This window comes from Rhinichthys klamathensis, unplaced genomic scaffold, assembly GCF_029890125.1.
Source record: "Rhinichthys klamathensis goyatoka isolate OS25496 unplaced genomic scaffold, OSU_Roscu_1.1 h1tg000278l_1, whole genome shotgun sequence".
NCBI classification, from domain to species: domain Eukaryota; kingdom Metazoa; phylum Chordata; class Actinopteri; order Cypriniformes; family Leuciscidae; genus Rhinichthys; species Rhinichthys klamathensis.
The window spans coordinates 144,518-163,162 of record NW_026606797.1 but is presented as its reverse complement, the minus strand read 5'-3'; the positions used below and the strand labels follow the sequence as shown (position 1 = coordinate 163,162).

The 18,645-nt window shown below is 40.9% G+C and overlaps 1 protein-coding gene across 2 annotated transcripts in view; it reads left to right on the top strand.

The window, feature by feature from the left end:
- Positions 1 to 18,645, top strand: part of flt4 (fms related receptor tyrosine kinase 4) — a 102,384-nt gene that overhangs the window by 57,560 nt on the left and 26,179 nt on the right. For both annotated transcript variants that reach the window (XM_056268943.1, XM_056268942.1), the window contains exons 7-14: positions 587 to 758; positions 1,911 to 2,028; positions 5,438 to 5,613; positions 6,639 to 6,804; positions 11,596 to 11,722; positions 12,279 to 12,387; positions 14,019 to 14,360; positions 15,413 to 15,559. In XM_056268943.1, the coding sequence (XP_056124918.1) occupies positions 587 to 758; positions 1,911 to 2,028; positions 5,438 to 5,613; positions 6,639 to 6,804; positions 11,596 to 11,722; positions 12,279 to 12,387; positions 14,019 to 14,360; positions 15,413 to 15,559 (1,357 nt within the window). The remainder of the gene's footprint in view (positions 1 to 586; positions 759 to 1,910; positions 2,029 to 5,437; positions 5,614 to 6,638; positions 6,805 to 11,595; positions 11,723 to 12,278; positions 12,388 to 14,018; positions 14,361 to 15,412; positions 15,560 to 18,645) is intronic.

The window sequence follows — 18,645 nt, the reverse complement described above, 5'->3', positions numbered from 1 at the left end:
TATTACTGTATACTTATTGTAAAGTGTTACCTAACATGAACAAAGTTGAATAAATGAATAAAAACAAATGCATTGCTCATTGTTAGTGAATGTTATTTAAGGCATTAACAAATAAGACCTTATTTTAAAGTTTTAGTGAATAAATTTAAGACACTACAGCAAATGCTACCCTGATGTATAAATAATTCAGAATTGAAATAATACATAATTGATTTTTATGCATTAGTAATGAGATCACGATTAAAAAATTCTTAATGATCTTGACAGTTCTTCAGGAGCTATAGTGACCTTTCAAAATGAGTTTAAAAGCTAGTCATGTGATAGTGTGTAGTATTTTAAGTGTAGCACTTGATCCATTAATACTAACAGTTTGTTTTCTCTTCTATTCTATTTCTATTTAAATAAATACTGCATTAGACTAAACTGGGAAGGGTCACAGCTCTTACATGTTGTTGTCCTATAGTTAGTTTAACTGCTTCTATTGCTCTCCTCATTTGTAAGTCGCTTTGGATAAAAGCGTCAGCTAAATGATTAACTGTAAGTGTACACATGGCAGACAGAACTGATCAGAGATGTTTTGTCACAGGAGAACCGGCCGGCCAGTTTTCAGCCGGTGCGTAACATCTTGTCGGACGCCACGGAAGCCTCCAGTATCCTGACGATCCCGAGTGTCCGTGTGGACGACAGCGGATACTACACCTGCTCGGCCAGCACTGTGGAGAAGACTCGGCATCTCACTACTGTCGTCATCGTTCACGGTAGCTCACAGATAATGCTGCTATGAACTTAAAACATTTCAAACGTAATATGTAGTTAAAGGAGTAGTTCACCTCAGAATTGAAATTTCCTGATATCTACTCTCCTCCGCGTCATCCAGGATGTTCATGTCTTTCTTTCTTCAGTGGAAAAGAAATGAAGGTTTTTGAGGAACACACTCCAGGATGTTTCTCCATATAGTGTCTTCAATGGGGTCCAACGGGTCGAAGGTCCAGATGTGAGTTTCAGTGCAGCTTCAAAGTCTCGACACGATCCAGCCGAGGAATAAGAGTCTGATCTAGACAAACCAGCCGACATTTATAACAAAATACACATTTATATACTTTTATCCACTAATGCTGGTCTTGCACTCGCTGTGATGCGACACACATTACGCAATCAGGGTGAAAGGTCAAGCTTGTTCCGGTTTATAAATGAAGGATAGGGCGAAAAACTCCATCTCATTTTCTCCTCCAACTTCAAAATTGTCCGACATCATTGTTTCACCTTTTATTTTTTTTTATTTTTGTAAATGGCGTTTGACTCGGTCTTTGCAGGTTGGCTCTGTAAACACTGGGTCTGTTCTTACACCTACGTCACGCTTGACCTTTCACCCTGATCACGTAATGTGTGTCGCATCACAGCGAGTGCAAGACCAGCATTAGTGGATTAAAGTGTATAAATGTGTATTTTGTTATAAATGTCGGCTGGTTTGTCTAGATCAGACTCTTATTCCTCGGCTGGATCGTGTCGAGACTTTGAAGCTGCACTGAAACTCACATCTGGACCTTCGACCCGTTGGACCCCATTGAAGACACTATATGGAGAAACATCCTGGAACGCTTTCCTCAAAAACCATCATTTCTTTTCCACTGAAGAAAGAAAGACATGAAAATCTTCTTGCATGAGTAAATTATCAGGAAATTGTAATTCTGAACTGAACTTATCCTTTAAATACAACATTGCTACCTTAAATAGTATTTTTACTCGATGTAACCCATACCAATTTATTTTGTTGACATAAATTAATGTAATTCGGTTGATTCAGCAAAATTAAACATGATTTTTTACTTGAATAGAACCAGGTAATTTAGATGTTATCATGTGTAGGTGTGCTAGCTAATGTAACAGCTCTTCTTCATAATTCTACACAGAGAAGCCTTTCATCAGCTTGGACTACAGGAACGGATCGGTTATCGAGGCCAAAGAGGGACAAAAGTCAGTCCTGCTGCCCGTGAAAGTGTCGGCGTACCCCTCTCCTGAAGCTCAGTGGTAAGGCCTCAAAGATGTCCAAAATACACCAACCACTTGTGAACCCTGTGTTTGTCATACTGCTTGTTCTGAACGCATGTTTCTTATCATAAACAGCTTGGCCTTATGTCATCAGAGACACTTTTCACCAGCCGTTAAATTGTTAATGGATAAAATCAAGTGCCATTTTATTTTCTTCCGGTTAAATATCCTGTTTTCTCAGAAAGGAATGTCACATAATGCAAACAAAATGACACAAACACCGTTTCTGACACTGCTTCGTGAAGCTTTGAAACCTTTGGGAATCCTTTGTTTTATAAATTTGTTTACAAATTCAATGACACATTTGTATAATAAAAAGGAAGAGTTGTAGTTAAAAGTCTCTTATTGGCCTGATAAATCAAGCTCTCCATTAAACAAAAATTTAACCCACAATTTAATAAAATAACACACATTATACAGACACTTCATATTTAATGGTATTAAATGATTTGTTAATTGCATTTAATAGATCACACTTTCAATAACACATTTGTAACTGGTTTGTAAAAAGAGGTTTTATGCATGTTTGGGCTCGAAACAGTGAATCATTTTGCAAAGCAAGTGGTTCAATTGATTCAAAGTTTCGAAAAGCTTTGTTTCTTCCATCACTACTGTCACGGGTGCGTGTCGTAATAATCCAAAGATGAGATGCTTGACGCAGAATAAATGGTGATGAGATTTTTTAAATAACATCAAGAACATAAAACATGTAATGTATGTAACCGTAGTTCCCTGAAGAGGGAAAGAGACGCTGCGTCGAAACGCTGTGGGAACGCCCCTGCGTGATTGCGTCATGAAGCACGTATGAAATCAGTCCAATGCAGTGATGGAGCGTCATGTGACTTCATCGACCAGGAACCTATAAAGCACACCTGAACCAAACCAAACAGCGTCAGCTTCTGATGAAGCAAGCTGATCATGGGCATGCCGGGAGTATGGCAGGGCGACGCAGCGTCTCGGTCCCTCTTCAGGGAACTAGGGTTGCATATGTAACCGAGACGTTCCCTTTCAAGGGAACTCGCGCTGCTTCGAAACGCTGTGGTAACGCTAAACCTCAGTGCACACTAAGACGAAAGCACCCGTGCCCTGGGAGTGGAGCCATGGTCAAGGTCATAGAACCTAACGAATGTGTGCGGTGAGGACGAGCCTGCCCATCACAAACATCATGAAAGGAGACTCCTGACAGCAATGCTTTGGAAGCAGCCATAGTAGTAAAGTGGACCCGTACAGCCGAAGGTGAAGGCTGACCAGTCGACTCTTAAGCAAGTGAGATAGCCTCAACCGCCCACTTGCTCATCCTCTGCTTAGATGTCGGACAGCCCTTGCTGGGTGACCCAAAGCACACCAACAACTGTTCAGATGTCCTCCACAGGGCCGCTCTGTGGATGTATGCATCTAAGGCCCTAACTGGGCAGAGCAGATTCAGTTTCTCCTGGTCTGACGTGTAGAAGGGAGGAGGACAGAAGGCCTGCACTACTCTAGGTCTTACGATATTAGTAAGAACCTCGGGAACATAACTCGTGTAGGGTGAAGAGAGTCTTTACTATGCCAGGCGCAAATCCCAGACACGAGGGAGATACCGAGAGGGTTTGAATGTCTCCAATTCTCTTAAGAGACGAAATAACGAGGAGAAAGACAGTCTCAAGAGTGAGAAACTTGGACATTGAAAGTAAAGAATGGATATTGTGTGCTGACCTGCCGGTGCCGCTGCTTTCAGGGAGGATGCAGACTGGCTCGCAAGCGTCTCTTCAGCCCTGGGCATCGCCCCATAACGTGTTGTCTGAGCCCAATGTATATTAGGCTCAATCCCAATTCACCCCTTGGCCCTACCCCTTGTTTTCTAGTGTACCCCTTGGCCCTTAAAACAGAGTTACAAGGGCCAAGGGGTTGAAATATTCCCCTACGTAATGGAACAACCCTTCATGAACCCGATACTTCATCAGTCGTCGGCGATGGCTCTGCCGTTACAGAGTTTTTACAGGATTTCTCCATGACAACGACTGACAATCAGCGCAGCTGCTCTTAACTTTGAGGAAAACATGATGCTTATAACGTTCCTTCCTCGAAATGTATGTCTTTTCTGTTTCGGAAAGGTAATTTATTATACAATTTCTTAATTTAAATGACTATATCATTATTATAAGAGTAAATAAAGTGCACGGTGGTGTCATCTGGCGCTAAATTTAAATGTTTAACCGTTTGTGAAGCCATCTCACCGGTGATTCGCGATGTATTCTGCGAACTTTCTCGTAGCCCTCCGTTTGGAGTGTGCCTCTGAAAAATCTCCGTTTCGAGGGCTATGCAGCCCTACCCCTTCGCCCTACCCCTCGATCTAAACAAGAATCGGGACACCCTACCCCTTGAGGTGAACGCGCAAAACGGAGGGGTAGGGCCAAGGGGTGAATTGGGATTGAGCCTTAGAGTATGTTGATGTCTGCGGACTAAACACACGATACGAGACTGTTTCTTCCACACCCTCGACACCTCGGTGTGGAGGTCGGGAAAGAACGGCATTGAGGTAATGCACGAGATGGCAGGACGCGTTCATCTAACTTGCATCGCTGCTTTGTTCCAAGTCTCCAGTCAATATTAGCCACCGCGCGAGTGATAATCTCCACTAGCTCCTCACATGCAGGAGACTGAAGTGCCGAGTCTTCAGATTCTCCCATTTCTATACTAACCTCATCCAGTTCATAGCCGCGAGGGCTGACTGTGCATGCGCTCCCAAACAAACAACACAGCAGATGTGTATCCCCACCAGGGATGAACACACTTCATGAATTGTTGTTCGCTCGCCATTATAATGCTTTCTTTTTTTTTGAACGGGTGAAAACTCCTGCCTAGCAACTTCTAAAGAAATACAAAAAACACCATTGACAGATTTCACAAAGAGCGCTTGCTGAAGACACAGGAGCTGACACTGTTTGGTTCGTGTGTGATTTATAGTTTCCTGGTTGATGGCGGCACTGATGATTCGACTGATTTCATACGTGCTTCGAGACACAATCACGCAGGGGCGTTCCCACAGCGCTGTGACGCAGAGAGAGTTCCCTTGAAGAGGAACATTAACCATTGACAAACATACATTGAACTGAGGAAACAGAGGGCTTAAATACACCACATCGTAATACACATCGTTAACCAAACAGGGGAACAGGTGTGCACAATCAGAAACCATGGCAACAGACTACGAACTAGAACTCAAGCAAATCAGTGACAGGGAAAATCATAACAAAGAAACTAAACAGAACACGATAATGAAACGAAACATGATATGACTGTGACAGTTTCATGTCGTCGTTAAAAATAGTCATGATTATTCATGCATTCCTCCAGACAGTGTTATGTGTTAAGTGATCTCTTTGTGTGTGTGTGTGTGTGTGTGTAGGTATAAGAATGGCAGGCTGGTCAGCAGACGGCCAGAGTTCAGCAGGTTTAAGGTTCAGCATCAGGCTCTGGAGATCAGAGATGTGTGTAGCAAAGACGCCGGTGAATACATGCTGATCCTGAAAAACACACCGGCGGCCCTGGAGAAAACACTCAACTTCACTCTCGTCGTCAATGGTAACTCTCTCAATCTGTAATAGATGTTTCTATTAAATATTTGCAGTTTTATATTAGGTTGGTCCATTATTATATAGTAATCAGGGTTGGTGTGGATACGGTACAAACACTAGATGGGAAATTTATCCACCTTAATTGACCATTCGCAAAGCCCCGCCCCCTTTAGTTACTGTTGCTATGTCCGACAAGCCACGCCTCTCTCACGCCACACCATGTTCTCACGGAGTGAAACACACATTGCGGAGCAGAGAGGACACACACTGACAACACACTGACAGCTTACTTTTGATATGAAACAAAGCCTCAACTTTCAAATTTTGAATTTTTTAAAAGAATTTAAACAATGCACACCGTTTTGTGGCTGTTTAATGTGTCTGACAGATCGCTAGAGCCTCAGTTAAAGCCGCTTGTGAACCGATCATCTCTTCCTTCTAGTTCATTTATAAACGTGAATCTGTGAAAACGCTGACGGCGTGCACATGCATATCACGTGTTTAGTCTATAGATACCGGTATGCGCGTTTAAATATATATGTGCACAGGCGCGTAGTCTTACTTTACTAATTGACCTCACCAAATGACTTATCTGGCCTGCATACACTCTAAAAAATGCTGGGTTGTTTCAACCCAAATTTGGGTCAAATATGGACAAACCCAAATGTTGGGTTAAAAATTTAATTAAAAAATTTACAGTTGAAAGTGAAAGTTGAAGTTGGGTTAAAATTTTAAATTACATTTTTAACTCAACATTTGGGTTGGTCCATATTTAACCCAAATTTGGGTTAAAACAACCCAGCATTGTTTAGAGTGTACACTCTAAAAAATGCTGGGTTGTTTTAACCCAACTTTAGGTCAAATATGAACAAACCCAAACGTTGGGTTAAAAATGTAATTAAAAAATGTTACCCAACGGCTGAGTTTGTTCATATTTGACCCAATGTTGGATTAAAACAACCCAGTGTAATACAGATTTTTTTGTCTTTCCCGCAAATAGTGATATTTGTCTTATTTGCTGTGCATGTGCAGTTCCTCCTCAGATCCACGAGAAGGAGGCGGCGACACCCACCAACCCGTACCGGAAGGGCAGTCGCCAGACCCTGACCTGCACCGCCACCGGCTCCCCCCCGGCCTCGGTCCGCTGGCAGTGGAGGCCCTGGAGCCCCTGCAGTCTCAACAGCTCCCGCAGGGCCCCGTAAGACCCCGCATCCAGTACACACGCCGGCCAGGACCCAATGACTTGAAGTAGGGCTGAACGTTTGCATGTATGCATTCAGCAGAGGTTAAAGGAGTAGTTCACTTTCAAATGAAACCTAGCCCATGATTTACTCGCCCTCAAGCCACCCTAGGTGTACATGACTTTTTTCTTTCAGACGAATACAATCTCAGTTATATTAAAAAATGTCCTGGCTCTTCCAAGCTTTATAATGGCAGTGGATTGCAACCATCAGTTTGAACGTGCATTCATCCATCTTAAACGAACTCCACACGGCTCCGGCAAGTTAATGAAGGCCTTCTGAAGCAAAGCCATGAGTTTGAGTAAGAAAAATATTCATATTCAACACGTTACAAAGTAAAATTCTGGCTTCCGGCCAAACGAACATACAGAGTCTCTACTTACGACTAAAGTGCAACTTTAGTAGCGTAGTGCGTCATGGCGTAGCGCAAATATCAGCAGTGCGTCGCATTACTCGCATAAGTTGCGCTTTACACGTAAGTTGAATCCGTTTGTTCGTTTGGCCGGAAGCTAGTTTTCATGCCATGAGTTCAAAAGATAACACCAATTTCATTTTATGAGAAAAAAAGGTCTGAAAATGTTTTAAATATAAAGAAAAATGTATGGATTCTCGATTTCTGATTGGCTGCGAGCTATAATGCTATAATGTAGTCATTTTATGCATTTATTAGAGGTTGAATTCAAATCAAATACTGCCAAACCACCCATACTACTTCTGAATAGGATGTCTACTTCATAAATTGTATGAAAATTATGGAAATACATGGTTCAGATCACTCAAAACATGAAAATGGAGGCGCCCTTATATGGGCAGTAATGGAGTCTAGTGAAAAAGTTGGGTACTGTGCCCAAATAAAATCTTTTAGATATCAACCTAAAATTTGGAATACAACTTGTTCAGATTCTTGTCTTTAATTTTCTTGCAGTTTTAGAGTAAAATATATTTTGTAATATATATATTTTATATAAAATACTAATAATTATATTTTTACATTACACCATTTCATAAACTCAAACTTATATAACTTTTTTTCTGTTTCATTTTTTATCATTTCTAGACTTCTACAATAATCTGGAAAATGTCTTCTTTAAAACAAGACCAGCCATAGGTCTATATTCCAAAGCATTCCTGAATTACAACCATTTAAGTTTGGATAGTGATTTTTATGTCTATGCAAAAAAAAGGGGGGTGCCAGTTAACAGGTTAACCCCCGGAGCCGTGTGGAGTTCGTTTACGACGGATGAATGCACATTTTTGAGCTTCAAACTGATGGTTGCAATCCACTGCCATCACAGGCGTAACTATCGGTCAGCACGGTTGCTTACGGGCCTGGACCAATCAGGGGCCCGCGTGACTGGAAGATATTGATTGACAGCCGGGGCCCCCTATCGCATTTGACCACTTTTAGTCTGATCGCATTTTACTTTATCGCGAATTTATTTGAATAAAAAATGACGACAACATATTTTACTGATCATTAAATACATGTGTGAAACGAACAATGATGGATTTTGGTGTAATTTGTTTCGAATTGGGACTGGGGAATCCCCGGGTCGGTACGTGAACATGCGTTGCGTGCAAAACAGTAAAAACGTTGAACTTGAGACAGACAATATCGATATGGAGTCGTCGTCAAATTACAAACACAAAAGTGGCTTTCAAAAGCGAAAACGAAAAGAGGAATTCGAGAAATTTAAGAGCTTCTTTAAGAAGATCGCAGTGCTTTTCATGTGTTATGGTGCGCATTCACCAGTGTTTTTGTTTGTTGTTGTGGTGCGCGTAGGCTACTCCTGAATTTGTCAGTCGTCTCATCTCTTATAAGCTGTGTCTCTATGATCCTATCCTGTCTTGTTCATGGTAGCGTACTCGCACGTGCTGTTAATCCTGCATAAGGGCCCGGTGTAGGCTCGTTACGCCACTGACTGCCATTATAAAGCTTGGAAGAGCCAGGACATTTTATAATATAACTGTATTCGTCTGAAAGAAGAAAGTCACCTAGGATGGCTTGAGGGAGAGTAAATCATGGGATAATTTTCACTTGAAAGTAAATTAACACTACTTTTTTCTACTTTAAAAATAAATACTCAAACCCTTAGTAGATTTACACACACTAAGAAAGTCTAAAAGCGTTGGGTTGTGGCCCGCTCTCTCCTATCCACTCTAAACAATGCTGGGTTGTTTTAAACCAAATTTGGGTAAAATATGGTCAAAACCCAAATGTTGGGTTAAAAATGTAATTTAAAATTTTAACCCAACTTCAACTTTCACTTTCAACTGTAAATTTTTTAATTGCATTTTTAACCCAACATTTGGGTTTGTCCATATTTGACCCAAATTTGGGTTGAAACAACCCAGCATTTTTTAAAGTCTCAGGGTATTGCCGTTCTGAAGGGATTTCTCTCCGAACTAGAACTTCATCAGTGCGACTATTAGTCGATCTGGCGAGCTGTGGAGATCAAGTTCACGTTGAGTTCAGTCTTAGTCCGGCTTGGCGTCGTGCCCGCGCTCTCCTCGTGGTCGGAGTCGCTCTAGCCCGTGTTTTCAGAAGCGTGTTTATTTTCTCTGCAGTGCAGGCTGAGCGAGTGGCGGCTCTTCTTCCGTGCGCACTGCAGATAAGGCTTATTTATAGTGTTCAGAGAGAGAGAGAGCAGTGTGAAGGGCAGAGGCCTGTCGTCTAAACATCAGGAAACCCGGAGACAGGCGGATCGAAGCGTCCTCTGGCCCTGAACGAGGACGGCCCGGATCTGATCCGGTTTGGAGGGACGTCAGCGTGGTCATTCGGTCCTTCTGCTTACACACTCACAGCTGAGGCCGAGAGATCCCGATCACACTCTCCAGACAGAAGCATAGTGTCGGCCCAGATCCGGCCCACATGCGGTACACATGGACTCCACACGGCCCGGATGTGGGCCGGATCTGGGCCGACACTATGTTGCTGTCTGATCAGATCAGTGGATATTTGACTGGTTTTGTCCGTCCTTCTGTTAGACTCTCACACATGAATTATGTTGAATATCTGTCAGCTGTTCAATTTAACTACACAATTAGATAATACCAGTTTAGCTCAACCAGTGACCAAGCAATGCTTCATGTTGTTCAGTGTGTGTGTAAAAAGAGCATTAGCAATTACAGAAAACACACTTCAGCAAAACATGGTATGTATAACGTGGTATATAATGCATATATAACTGGCTTTACGTCATGCTGACTTCTGATCAGAATCTCAGTATGTGTCCTCGCTACAAGCAGAGTAAATAAAGTAAAGATTGTGGACAGGTCAAGAGATATTATACATATCTTCTCTTCTCTGATGACGGGGGCGGGGCTTCTAACCTGTCACTCACATGAGATCAGCCAATAGCAAACCACAACCGTCCAATCAATTCCCCACAGACACAATCAAGCCCCGCCCACATGTGTTCTTGTTCCTGAAGCGCTTCACTCGATATACGACACAATAGAGAAAAGACCAGCGCAACTTCCCTTTCATGACGACTTTAACATGAATAACTTGTTGCATTCATTATTTTTAAGTCACTGTGAATAAAATCGTCTGCTAAATGTAAATAAATGTAAAATAGCATCGCGTATACTTGGCAGAGAAGGCAATCCCAGAATGCACCGCAACGAACTCAGAGAAAAAAAGTATCCAAGATGGCATACAAGTCAAAAGATATGTTTTAAATATTGTAAAAAAGACTATACATTTATTTATTACATTCTAAGAAAAGTATTGATACAAATAGTCTAATGATCCAATTAAACAATATGTATTTTTATTTTTTATATTTAATATGTACTTACACAAGGTTTTTCAACTGACCCATTGTGTTAATTCTTTTGAATGATTTAAAGGCTAACGCGCATGTGTGTGTGTGTGTGTGTGTGTCGTTCCTTACTCCGCTCTCGTCACACACAGGAAGGCAGACGCATCTCAGAGCTCTTCCTGGTGTGGGAGCTGTCCGGCATCCTGATATTCCCACACACACACACACACACACGCACACGCACACACACACACACACACACACACACACACACACACACACACACACACACACACACACACACACACACACACACACACACACACACACACACACACACACACACACACACAGACACAGACACACACACAGACACACACACACTTACACACACAAACACACACTCACACACACACACGTTATTCTATGATTATTCTGGGAGTGATATTCTTAGAGTTTATACATGACATATACATTTAAATAACAATCATCTCAGTCAATATTAGGTAGTTATGAAGCTTTTCACTTTAGAATACCGATCCAAATTATTATTAGTTCCTTTAGAAGGATGAAGACTTGATTCATTACTAATGGGTTACCATTACCTTACATCATGCATTATGCATTATTAATATTAATTATGAACCTGTATATAGTAGTTCTTAGTAGTCTTCAGTGATGTATGAAAAGTATAGTAGTTACTGATTAGCTAAAAGTGAAGTTCCACATTAAACTGAGCGCTATAACTAACCAATGCGTCAATCAGAGGTTCTCGATAGTTAATAGCAGTTACTGGAGTGTTAACAGTGTGTTACTCATGTGTTCCTGTGTAGTTATTCACTAATGAAGGAACAGTGTTATGAAGTGTCACCGGACCTCCTACTCTGTTCTTCACCGTTGTGTGTGTGTGTGTGTGTGTGTGTGTGTGTGTGTGTGTGTGTGTGTGTGTGTGTGTGTGTGTGTGTGTGTGTGTTTTGGCAGGAGTCGAAGAGGACAGCGAGACAGGATCCCCATCTGCCAGAACTGGATAGATTTGGATCCCGAACAGGCCGTCAATCCGATCGAGAGCATCGAGGCCGTGACTGAGATGGTGGACGGGAAAGAAAAGGTGTCACTTCCTGTTTGAATTATTCTTATTTCCTGAAGATTTCCCATAAATGTCTGAACCAAATTGATGTGCCCGCAGCCTGAACCCTGAGCGCTGTCCTGTGCCGCCGGTTTTCCCAAACTTGTCATCCAGGGTGTGGGAGGGGGGAGGTGTGTGTGTGTGTGTGTTTTGCGTTACAGTTTCCACTTTCGAAATATTTAAACCCATCGTCCAGTTCTTGCTTCCTGGATGGAGACGGAATAGACACATTAACACAGCACTCACTTCCTGTTTGCTGTCACACCTGTGAGGTCACTTCCTGTGTGTGACCCTGGGAGCTGTGAGAGTAACAGCTTAAACTCATCATTTATTCACTCTTGTTTCATTCTGAACCCCTTTCTTCTGTTAAACGCGAAATTGAATTTTCTTTTTCCCACTATATCTTCTCTCGAGACTGTTGTTCCGGCTTGAAACAACAACATGATTTGGACGAACTATTCCTTTAGCAATGTCTTTTTGCTGTGATCCCAATGTTTTTTTAAATCTTGAATGGGAATGTTCTCTGCTGTTTCCCCAGACTGTGGGCCGTGTGGTGATTCAGATCGCCAATGTGTCGGCCATGTACAAGTGCTCGGCAGAGAACAAAGTGGGAAGAGATGAGCGACTGATATATTTCTACGTAACCAGTGAGTTTCACCAACACACTTATGCCGAACAAAGCTGATTGGATCTTTAATAACATCACTAAAGCTATTCTTTCTTTCACTTTGTGACACTGATGGTGGTCACTACTTCGACTATATTTAAAGAGATAGTTCACCCTAAAATGGAAATGAAGTCATAATTTACTCACCCTGGTGTAGTTCTAATGCCATACGCCCTTCTTTCTTTTATGGACCACAAAAGGAGGTTTTTGGTAAATAAATGTCCCGCTCGCGCTCGTCCATATAATGGCAGTGAATAGCGACTGGCATCACGCTTTTATAAAAAGATGCAAAAGTATCACATCAATTCATTTTGCGTCTTTTTTAAAGCGTGATGTTTGTCGCTATTCACTGGCATTATATGGACGAGCGCGAGCGGGACATTTATTTACCAAAAACCTCCTTTTGTGGTCCAGATTACTTGTACTTCACTTCCAAAAACTGTACATTTAACAGTATTTTACTGTAAAATTGCATGAAATGTCCCGTTAGATCTATTACAGTTTACAATACAGTAAATCTAACTAATGTTACTGTAGCATTTTTACCATCTTTTACTGTTAAAATGACATTTTTTAAAGTGCACAGACCAAGTGTGTCGCACACGTCCTGAAAAGTGAAGCCAAAGCGTTTTGATCGCCCCCTGGTGGCTGGATGCAGTATAAGCCCCGCCCCCTCCATATAAGCGAATGGGACGCGACTCAACCTAAAAAATCCCCCAAAAAAATTCAAAAGATGGTTTCTGTTATTTTAGGCAGGACGTACTGGATGTTCAAGCGTTCGTTTTTCCAATAAGTTTGGATATGGTTAGTTATTTGATGCTGTAAAAATAAAAACGAGGTGTGCCGTCATGATTGACAGCTGTGCTGAGTCTGTGGGCGGGACATCGGTGCTGCGGCTACACCCCATAATGACGTAATCGGCAACTACCGTTTCTAGGATATTTGGGCTTCATTTTTCTACAGAGGATGGAAGTGGAGATGCGGCGTCCATCTTACAGTCTATGGCACAGACACACACATTAATGACACCTCTAGTTGAGTGGTTTATCCAGGAGAGGTGTGCCATTATTTTTCTCATTATATGCATTGCTTTCCTATTTACTCACTTAATAATGTTGGGTTAAAAATAACCCAACGAGTAACCCAACTGTGGAGTGGTATAGCACCTTCCCAACTGTGGGTTATGTTAACCCAATGCATTGGGTTAAAAGCCAGTTGGGTTAAAAGTAACCCAACAGTTAAGTTAACTATTTGTTTTTATTCATGTTATTATTTAAATGAATAAAATACACTTAGTTTTCAAATACAGATTGTTTATTTGTATAAAACAATAAATATGTCTCAACAAATATATTTTTAAATTACAAACTAAATATTTGGGAGTTTAGAATCTAATGTAAATACACATAATTGTGTACATAAATTCAAGAATACACAAGTGTACATACAACATACATATTTAACCCAATAGCTGGGTTATTCCAAAAATTTACCCAATGATTAATTTTTTTAAATAACCCAGCATAGTGACCCAATACGTGTAACCCAATGGCTGGGTTAAAAAATAACCCAACGTTTTTTTTTTTTTTTTTTTTTTTTTTTACTGCGCAGCTATCCCAGAAGGCTTCGGGATAGAGACGGAGCCCTCTGAGGATCCTCTGGAGCAGGATCTGGTGCGCCTGAAGTGTAACGCAGATAACTACACCTACGAGAACCTGCGCTGGTACCGCCTGGACCCGCAGGCCGTTCCTCCAGAGCTGGACTGCAAGAGTCTGCACCAGTACGCCGAGGCTCTGGGCGGGAATCTGTCCTTCCACGCCGCCAGCAACAACTGGGTCCTGGAGCTCAGCATCACCAGCATCCAGCTGCAGGACGAGGGCAACTACGTGTGCGAGGTGCAGAACCGGCGCACTGGGGAGAAACACTGCCACCGCAAGTACATCCCAGTCAAAGGTGAAGCGCATTCACTGCTCAAATCTAGATGGCCAGTTTCACTTGCACACAGTTCAGTATCTGCAGCAGGGACTAACTCCCAAACCCTGTATGGCAATATATATCCTTACCACGGTATAGCATGTCTATGGTTATGATTTTGCGAAGAGAACTCAATGCGCTGACGCACAGAAAGCCGTGCGATCGTGAATTCAGTTCTTAGATCTCGTTCACGTCTTATTGCGCTTGAATGGTCGAAAACACACGCAATCATGTCCGAATGCCCATCATTTGGAGTATTCATGTACACACAGACGGTTGTGTGTCAGGGGAAAGTACACAGTTGTGTGTAAACCGGATGTGTGTCAGTATATTGGATCCGTGCGTTTGGTCTTAAAGTGACGGTAGCCTAATAAACCTGCGGCTCTGTGTCATTAATGTGAATCTAATAAAAGAGAAAATAACTTACGGAATAACTTTATTAGCTTTAATAAGTTTACATTTAATTCATACAGTGAAGATTTAGCAATAATTTTTTTTCTAGATCATTAATTTTCTGTACTAGTTCTAACTACATGTTAATTAAACCTACTGTACCTAAAAAAACTTCATTTGTTTAATTAATATTTTTCTTATATTCTATTTGTACCATTGTTTATAATTTGCTTATTTTTTCTTATTTTTAATAACAGAAATTAGGTAAAATAACTGTCGTGATATACATCGTTATCGTGAAATAGACTATATAAATTCCTCCACTTTGAGCTGATCATGTTCTGCTGAAGTGTGTTTTCTGTAATTGCTAATCCTCTTTTTACACACACACTGAACAACATGAAGCATTGCTTGGTCACTGGTTGAGCTAAACTGGTATTCTCTAATTGTGTAGTTAAATTGAACAGCTGACAGATAATCAACATAATTCATGTGTGAGAGTCTAACAGAAGGACGGACAAAACCAGTCAAATATCCACTGATCTGAGAACTCTGAGTTCTGCTCATGTTTATCACCATTTTCTAAACTATAGCGAATAAACTCTGATAAACTCTCTCTCTCTCTCTCTGGGTCCCAGCACTGGAGGCTCCTCGATACCGGCACAACCCCAGCAATCAGACGGTGAATGTGAGCGAGTCTCTGCAGATGGAGTGTGATGTGGAGGGCACCCCCTCTCCACAGCTGTCCTGGTTTAAAGATAACCAACCCCTGCATCAGATCTCAGGTCAGTCACTCGTGGCCTTCAGCACTCTTACTAGCGCACTTTATACTAGCTGTCTTTAACTAACACACACTGCTGTCTAAATTAATCATTTGATGCAATGCACTTATTGTGTACATGCATGTTTTTATGTTGTATATATATATATTAGGGCTGTCAAATGATTAATCACGATTAATCACATCCAAAATAAAAGTTTTTGTTTACATAATATATGTGGGTGCACTGTGTATAATTATTTTATATATATAAACACACACACATGCTTGTATATATTTAAGAAATATTTTCATGTATATACTGTATATAGATTTATATATAATTTATATTAGATATAAATATAAATATTTTATATATAAATAATATTTTTTTCTTAAATATACATGCATGTGTGTGTATTTATATATATACAAAATAATTATACACAGTGCATCCACATATATTATGTAAACAAAAACTTTTTTTTGGATGTGATTAATCGTGATTAATCATTTGACAGCCCTAATTTATATATGTGCAACATTTTGTGTTTAGGAGTGATTAGGAGCTTAACAAATAGAGCATTCCTGAGAAATAGATCACAATACATTTCTTTATCAACAGAAAGTAGGCTAATCATATGTAACACAACACTGCATAGTCTTCACTGTATAAATTAAATATAGATTAATGCTACTAAATCTAGAGCAGTGAGTGATTTTCTCTTTGTCTTTTGTTATTTGATTAAGATTAATGACACAGACGGCAGGAATATTAGGCTACTGTCACTTTAAGAGCGAATGCACTGATCCAATATACTGATACACGTGCCACTTATTTCCCAGCTGTTAATGTTCACGTAAGACATAAGCGTGAAGGAAAGAAACGCACTCAAATATATCACAGCCATCCTTTCTTGCTGTCATAATGTCTTCGCAACACCATTCTCAGATTTTCGTCAATCATTTTTACAGTGTAGTCTGATTAAAATTAAATGTATTTTAACTGAATTTGAATGCAAATGAATTTTGTTTAGATTTGTTAAACAAATTTTAATGCTTGCAATTAAATGTGCGTTTAATTGACTTAGAACATGATATTGAAAGTATTCTGTACACAGATGTAAAGTACAATACATTACAAAAAGTGTGTTTAGAAATATTGTCATTAAAGCGTACTTTCTTTAAGTACTCTTAAGTGGCCTTTAATTATAATTATATTATATTATCTTCAAGGAAGCTTTTCAAAAAGTATGCCTTCAATACAGTTAATCACAGTTGTTTTTCCCGAGGCAGAACTGAAGGACCAGTTGTGAAGTAATTGTTTGTCTCGTGATTTTTGCGTCATCTTTACATTGACCCTGATCAAACTATATAACGGTATTATTGGCTGAGAACGACTGGAGCTCCCTTATTCCCACAACACTAAACCTGTATCCCACTTCAGCCGTGTTTCACAATACAGCATCAACACAATAAGTACATTGTACCTAAAAATGTACTATTCTTTTTTGCCGCAAGAACACAGTAGTAGAGACACCTAATATAAAGAGCTAAGCTAAGTGTTAGTTAATAATGTGAGTTTGTGAATAATAATGTGAATATGAGATTGTGAAGTAGTCAATGATATCGCATCATCTGTTTTAAATGTACACTATTTTCTTCTATTTCTCTGCATGTTGTTCAGCCCTCCTTCAAATTAACATAAATGTACTATTCAAAAGCGATTCCATTATAGATTACATTATGCGCACCGCAGCAATCCCCTCTAGCTTAGCACATTTGAATAGGAACACACTTATTCATGAGCACATACTAACACTCTCTCTCTCACACACACACACACACACACACACACACACTAAACCGATCTCCAGTGCTGGAGTAAAGCATTCAGGACTCGCGTATAAACAGCTCTGGGAATGTGTGTGTGTGGGCCGTAAGTGAATTCGCATGCAGTGCATGTACAGGTTGTGGAAAGGTGTTATGCGGAGGATATTATATCGGGAGCAAACTGAGTTCAAGAGTTAGCTTGTTCTTTTAGCAGGAGTGTGTGACTGGAATGTGTTAAACTGGCCATCACGGACTGGCCATCACTTTCCCGGTGGGCCGACGTGCTTTTTGGGCCGATACATCTCATACTTAAAATATATATATATACACTCACCTAAAGGATTATTAGGAACACCATACTAATACTGTGTTTGACCCCCTTTCGCCTTCAGAACTGCCTTAATTCTACGTGGCATTGATTCAACAAGGTGCTGAAAGCATTCTTTAGAAATGTTGGCCCATATTGATAGGATAGCATCTTGCAGTTGATGGAGATTTGTGGGATGCACATCCAGAGCACGAAGCTCCCGGTCCACCACATCCCAAAGATGCTCTATTGGGTTGAGATCTGGTGACTGTGGGGGCCATTTTAGTACAGTGAACTCATTGTCATGTTCAAGAAACCAATTTGAAATGATTCGAGCTTTGTGACATGGTGCATTATCCTGCTGGAAGTAGCCATCAGAGGATGGGTACATGGTGGCCATAAAGGGATGGACATGGTCAGAAACAATGCTCAGGTAGGCCGTGGCATTTAAACGATGCCCAATTGGCACTAAGGGGCCTAAAGTGTGCCAAGAAAACATCCCCCACACCATTACACCACCACCACCAGCCTGCACAGTGGTAACAAGGCATGATGGATCCATGTTCTCATTCTGTTTACGCCAAATTCTGACTCTAACATCTGAATGTCTCAACAGAAATCGAGACTCATCAGACCAGGCAACATTTTTCCAGTCTTCAACTGTCCAATTTTGGTGAGCTCTTGCAAATTGTCGCCTCTTTTTCCTCTTTGTAGTGGAGATGAGTGGTACCCGGTGGAGTCTTCTGCTGTTGTAGCCCATCCGCCTCAAGGTTGTGCGTGTTGTGGCTTCACAAATGCTTTGCTGCATACCTCGGTTGTAACGAGTGGTTATTTCAGTCAAAGTTGCTCTTCTATCAGCTTGAATCAGTCGGCCCATTCTCCTCTGACCTCTAGCATCAACAAGGCATTTTCGCCCACAGGACTGCCGCATACTGGATGCTTTTCCCTTTTCACACCATTCTTTGTAAACC